We start from the raw sequence: 6,527 nt of genomic DNA on the forward strand, positions 1-6,527 counted from the left end.
TTTAAAATAAACAACTTCCTCTGATTCTCATCTCCCTCTTTAGCCCCTTGGCTCTACCATTTGGAAATTGGTGAATGCAGCCTGATTTGGAAGGGAGCCACAGCCAAAGGGGAGGAGGCTGTGCTCTTTGCGGATTTTCATCTAATGACTCCTGAGCTTTGGTCCATTCAAGCAAATTGGACATTGTCTGAAATAACTCTGGATGTCATAAAAAGCTGTGGTGGGGGCAGGGAGGTACCCAGACATGTCCCCATCAAGGGACCTGCTATGAAATGGGGCTCATCTGCTGCACTTGATGCAGCAGAAGGTGGCCCCTTGTCCAGCTCTGTGCAGGGAGGCAGGCAAGAGTGTGGGGGAGAGGGGAGCAGAGGAGGTCCTGGGGCACTAGTGCAGGTAACAGTGGTGGAAATGGAGGAAATCAGAATTTCTTCACATGGTGGTAGAATGGCTCTTTCTCAGTTAAAAAAAAATAAATATATATTTAAAAAATTGCACATTTCTGAGCCTCTGAGGAAGTCTGCTCAAAAATTTTGACTATAAACAGGTGGGGGTTTGCACCAGCAAACAGTGATATTACTGTATTTAGTTCTACTAGCATTTATTTCTCATCATTATTTCAGATAATTAAAAAGTTTTGAAGTTTGTATGTGACTCTGTAGCTGCAGATCTGAGTACCTAACTAGTAGTCAAGTAGACCGTTACTACTGTCAATTGTAATGTCACGTGAAAATAATGCTGAGGTAAGGCTTTTTACAAAGGCTGTGGGGTTTTGCGAGCTCTCTGTGTAAAAGTCCTTGGTAGATCTTAGACTCTTGACAGCAGAGCCAAGCAGAAGGAGGGGGCTGCCTCTTCTCTCTCAAAACCTGCTGTTGCTTCCAGAGCCAAGACCCCTAGCTCTTCTGTAGGATTCTGCCAGGGATCCAGTTGCATCCAGGTAACATCACGAAGTACACTGACTGTGAGGATTTTTTCCAGGATAGCTGTTGAATTTGTCCTTTTCTCACAGTGTGGTGGTGCAGGCCACTTCCCTCTGCTTCTCCACTTGAGTGGAGGCAGGTGGTAGGGAGCTCTGCTCCTAAGGTTTTTTTCCTTTCCAGAAATATTCTTCCCACAATATATAACTGATATCTTCCTCTAATTTTCCTAGATTTTCTTCTTTTTTGAGAGTTTTGTTCTGCTATGGTGAATACCCTGAAAATAATGGAAAAAAGCCTTCATGGCAAGCAAATTGTATCCACGCCCTCCCTCCCCAATTTTCACTTGAGACTCCTTTATTATTATTGTTTTAATACATGAATTTTTGTCACTAAGTTTATTTTTTTTATGATGTTGGATAATCTCACTGCATTTAATATGCTGTCTACAAGCATTTATCCTTATCAGTTGCTCCTTTTTATTCTTAATTAGCCTTCCTATCTGTATGATTGAAACTAAGCAGGACTCCCAGGGATATTTCCCCCCACTCTGTGCTCCTGCAGCAATGTAGAGTCTGAATATGCCAAGGTTACTATCTCAGGGTGAGTGACTGAGTAATGTTTAGAGCCAGACCTGTTTGTTCGCTCAGGATGGAGCCAAGAGCTGATACTGTTGATAAACCATGGGGTAGGGTATTAGGTTTGTTGTTGTTTTTTTGTTTTGTTTTTTGAAAGCACAGCTTGTAGGCCAGTAGCTTTTCTCTTCAAAAATAAGTGGTGAGCCAAGTGATTAGTTTCCCACCTTCCCATAAGATGTTTTGGTAGGATTCTGTGTACACCAGCCCTGCTTTGACACCCACTTCACACAGTCACTTCTTCCACCTTGAGGATAGGTGTTGCTTTTATGTTAAGGTAATGGAGGTGAGCACACCTGTATGCAGCGTGTTTGTCAGTAATGCCCACAGACAGATCAGTGTCTGTTCAATCCAGGCACATGTTTTCACAGGCATTTTGCCATACCAAAGACTTACCTTAGACTTATTGAAAAAAACAATAATGCTAACTCCAAATACTTAAACCTTTTCCAAGCGTGAGCTGCTCTTAAGATTATTTTTTTTCCATTTTTGCTATTCCTGAAGGTAAAACCTCTGCACTGAAACTTCCCTTTAAAAGCTATCCAGTTTTTTAATCCTAGCAGCAGCAAAGCTGCCAATTTTGAATCCCAGGGTGCTGCCAGCTTCATTTCTGGTAGTAGTGTGACTATATAGGTACTCAGTGTCTCCCATCATTTTTTTTACCTGTATTAACTGAAAAGTCGGGTGATCTCATCCCTTCTTTCTCTGTCCTCCAGCAGCCTGCTAAATTTCAAGGCAGTAACACCTTTCAGCAAAGGTGCTCCTGCATTTTATCTGCCACTCCCCTCAAAATGCTGCACCCTCAGAAGGACCCAGCTCTAAGGTACCAAATTACACATAAAATGGGCAGGATAATGTGTGGTAGCTGAAAGCTCTGTCTGGCTCAGACTTTTAGGGGTTTTTTTGTTGGTTTTCTGCTGAGAAAGTACTTTTTCTTCTGGTGTAATAATTCAGGGAAGTACGGGGATGTGATTTAAGGAGAAAGGTCACAAACTACTGCACTAAGTAAAAAAAGTACTTAAAGAGTGCCTAAAAATTCTGCTAAAGAACTTTTTTAGTGACTGTGTTGGTGGTGATAATACAGAATTACAGCTTCAGTGTTTAATAATTAGTGTGTGGCACCTCTTGTCTCCTATGCCATGCTTTCCTTTTTAACAATGCCCTAGGAGGTATTACAATACCTTAAGTTTTAAGGAGAGTCTAATTTTTAAGAACATACAAAGCTCAACATCTGTTTTTGGTATCATTAAATACTGATTTTATTTGACATTTGTCTTAAGTTTTATATGCCTTTCAAGTGACAGCTGTATTTTGAAGACATTCTTACAGTTGTTTCCAGTGAAATTTTGAATGTTACAAATGGAAAGATGGTTTTTCTGTGAATAAACTATGTTAAAGACCATGCCCTCAGGCTCATCTTTGCAAGGTCAGTGCTGTGTGTGTATGCAGATGTACACCTGTGCCAAGCCCCATTATTAATGCTGCTTAAGTTACACAGAGTGTTGTCAGATACAGTATCAAGTTTTAGAACAAACTTCCGTGCTTGGTAGAGCAAACAGAGTTGGTTTGAACCGAGGTATGACTGTACTGTGGGTGGTGACCTCACTCCAGGCTAAATAAAAGCAGAACTGGGACATAGTTTTTGTGGGTAAGATCACAAGAAGCATTGTCCAGATAGATCTTAATGTTTCATGTTTTTTTAATCTTGCCTGTCTTATTTGGGACTTTCAGGGGAGTGCTAAAATAAAAGACGTATAACTAAGACGATTGTGCGTGATGAAAGAATTTAGACAGAAATCTATTTGTGCAGTAATGAAATGCTGGGGAGTGGGAGCTGCTTAGCCCATGGCTTCAGGGGATCTGAGGGAGATTTAGGAAATTATTACCTGACACAAGTAGGAATTCAATGCATTCATTTTAGTATTGACAGTTGAGAAGTTTGACAGCCTGGAGGAAGTTCCTGTCTTTGAGGTGAGATTGGGGGAATGCTGGGTTGGTTATAATTTACTCCCTGCAATGGAGCCACAGTTGAATAGTGATACAGATCAGTGACAAATACATTGCTGCTTTCACGCTTGGTTTTTGCTAGAGGTGCAAAAATTGGGAAGGTGAGGAGTAGTAAGAGCTGTTTTCAAATCATAGGTAGATCCAGGGACGTGGTATGCATCTGTCGGCCTGGGCAGTCAGCTCTGGGTTTTCCAGCTAGTACAAACCCTTCATGGCACCACCTCCACAGGCAGCTGATGTCTTGGCTTCCCGTGCACTGCTCCTGTGCCTTTTTAACCTGCACTCCTATGTTAGCTCAAGCTGAGCAGGTGCCTGTCCCCATGGGAGCCCCTTGCTCTGCATGTTCCCTCCAGCCACTCTCTTCCCCTCAATGTGATGCCAGGACAGTGCCTTTCACCAGTGTCTTAGGGCAGGTTTTGCTAGGACAGAGGATCTAAAAGAAAAGGGTATCTCATCCCTGGAAGTGTTCAAGGCCAGATTGCATGGGGCTTTGAGCAACCTGCCCATGCAGGGGGTTAGAACTAGATCATCTTGACCATCCCAACCCAAACCATTCTGTAATTCTATGATTTTTCTTTCATATCAGGCTACCAGTGGTTTCAGAATCCTTGTGGTCTGATGTTGAGTGTTCCTTCTAACAGTTCTGCTCAATGAAGACAGGATATTTTCTTTTTAAAGATATTTAATAAGATATTTTTTTCAAATCAGTACAAAAATTTTAAATACAAAATTATTTGCTTTTGACATATCTCATTCTGGGAACAGGCCAAAGTCACCAATGCCTGGTAAACTGTCCATCCGTTCCTGCCACCATTCCATAAAATTTCTGAGATAAAGCACCACATTATATCACTGGAGTCCTTAGTCAATGTTAGACTGCATTAAACTCTGCATTTAAATAATGGTAATGCCAGTTAAATCCAATCTTAGTTCTGCGTGAAAAATCTAGTTAATTTTTGAATCAGAAGCGGTAGCGTTAGCTAAAGACACTGAAGAAGTGATGAGTATTTAACTCTTTCAACTAGCGTAACAGTGTGTGATGTGCAGCACTGTACAGGGAACCACAGCAAAGTGCACTGCCCTTTGGAAATGAACACTTTTGAGGTGAGATTAGCACCATTGTTGAACTGACAGCACTTGCAGAGAGGTTGCTTTACTTACATACAGAAAAGATTGAGGCCTGCAGGTTCTCCTAGAAAATTGGTAACATATAAATAAGGATTGGAAATCAGCTTGTACATAAAATGAAGTTCTTGGATACATTTGCATGATCAGTAAAGTTACCAGTTGATCTCAAAACAACAAATGAGATAATTAGCAAGCAGAGCTACTTCTGTTTTGCTTAATCATTGAAGAGGAAACTGATGTGACTCTGGTTGAGTGGCAGAATAGGTGTCTCTTCTGACAAGCCAAACAGACGCAGGTTCTCAGCACAAGCACTGAAGTCCAAGCAGATTTATGCTGCCCTGCTGTATTGCCATGTGTTTGCCAAAAAGTCTCAATCACATGCCACAAAGCAAATGGGGAGCCCTTCATTTTTGTCTCTTAACTACCTCATCTACTTCAACTGTGCAAATGCAGATGGAGGCTTTCTGAGTGCTCTGGCAGTTGGAGGTGAACCCAGTGCCCGCTGGAGTCAATGGCAGCATTCTGGGTCCAATGACTGCTGGAGAAGACTCGTAGGGAATAGTTACACCATCAGTACTCCTTTTCTATCATAAATCTTTCAGGGAAAAAAATGCACCTGTAGCAATTTTTAATATTGGGGGAAGGGAAATAAAGCTCTCCAGCTTTGTTTGTCAGGCAGACCTGCTGTCAAAAACCCCCAAAAATGCCCACTCAAACAAACAAAAAGCCACTCAAATTTTTCTATATTACTTGAGACTGATCTACTCTGGTTTAAGTCACTGGTTTTTATCTCATAACTATGATCAATGCAACAGTCAAATATGCAACAGGAGTGAGTGACGTACACGGATTGGAACCTTAGTACTAGAATTACTGTGAATGAAATGAAGTAAGCATGGCATTGCAGAAATACATAATGTACAGCTAATATGTCCCCCTCGGGTGCAAAACAACTGTTTATGGACCTGATACGCATCTTTGGATATGTTCACCATGCTTTTTTTCTTTATAGCTAGCTGTGCATAATGTTGAACTTTGTTTTTTGTTTGTTTGTTTTTTGTACAGGATGGTCTGAAACGGTCATAAAATGTGTCTTTCATGGTATAGAAGTTTGAAGCAGAGAAGAAAGGTTTTAATTTTGTGTTGTGTGTGTCTGTTTTTTGTTTTACATGGGATACAATAAATATCCTGAAAAAGACGAATGAACGTACTGCCCGGCATAGAGTCCTGCCGCCTGCTCGGATGGCATTTGAACGTAAACCTTGTCTCCATGCATTAGCTGGACAACAGCACTGCCAGAAGCCTGGTCCAGGAAGCCCTTCTTGTACTCGTCATACGTGTACATCAGCGGCTCGTTGTTCTTGAACAGCGCCACCCACACACTTGCCCCTTTACAGTGGACGTGGTAGGCGAAGTAGTAGACGCCAGGGATCTCGCAGGTGAAGATCCCTGTCTGAGGGTTGTAGTTCTGTCGGCCATTGTAGAGGAGCTTGTCGAACTTCACAGGCACCCCAACCCGAGGGAAGGGGGTGAGGAGCTCTGCTGTGAATGCAGGCATCTCGTAGACGACACCGGGAGCTTTGCCTTTCTTGCCCTTGTAGCCATAGGGTGACTTGATGCCATCGACCCCTGGCCCCACCTCGGGCAGATACTGTCCTACTGCTGGTGGAGTGGGTGGGATGATGACTGGGGGGCCCGGGGGCCCAGGGGGCCCAGGTGGCCCCTGATGTCCCGGCTGGCCAGGGGGACCGAGCGCCCCAGGCTTCCCTGGGGGCCCTTGCAGCCCCGCGGCACCAGGTTTGCCCATGCCAGGGAAGCCGGGAGGTCCAGGGAGGCCGGGTTC

At 43.1% G+C, this 6,527-nt stretch overlaps 1 protein-coding gene across 1 annotated transcript in view; it reads right to left on the reverse strand.

Moving 5' to 3' along the window:
* Positions 1-5,849: 5,849 nt before the first annotated feature.
* Positions 5,850-6,527, reverse strand: part of COL8A1 (collagen, type VIII, alpha 1) — a 4,063-nt gene continuing 3,385 nt past the window's right edge. The window contains 1 exon segment of the mRNA XM_009993340.1: positions 5,850-6,527. This exon segment is cut by the window's right edge and continues 10 nt beyond it. Within this exon segment, the coding sequence (XP_009991642.1) occupies positions 5,850-6,527 (678 nt within the window).

The sequence above is a fragment of the Chaetura pelagica genome, unplaced genomic scaffold (assembly GCF_000747805.2).
Source record: "Chaetura pelagica isolate M959 unplaced genomic scaffold, ChaPel_1.0 scaffold101, whole genome shotgun sequence".
Classification (NCBI taxonomy): domain Eukaryota; kingdom Metazoa; phylum Chordata; class Aves; order Apodiformes; family Apodidae; genus Chaetura; species Chaetura pelagica.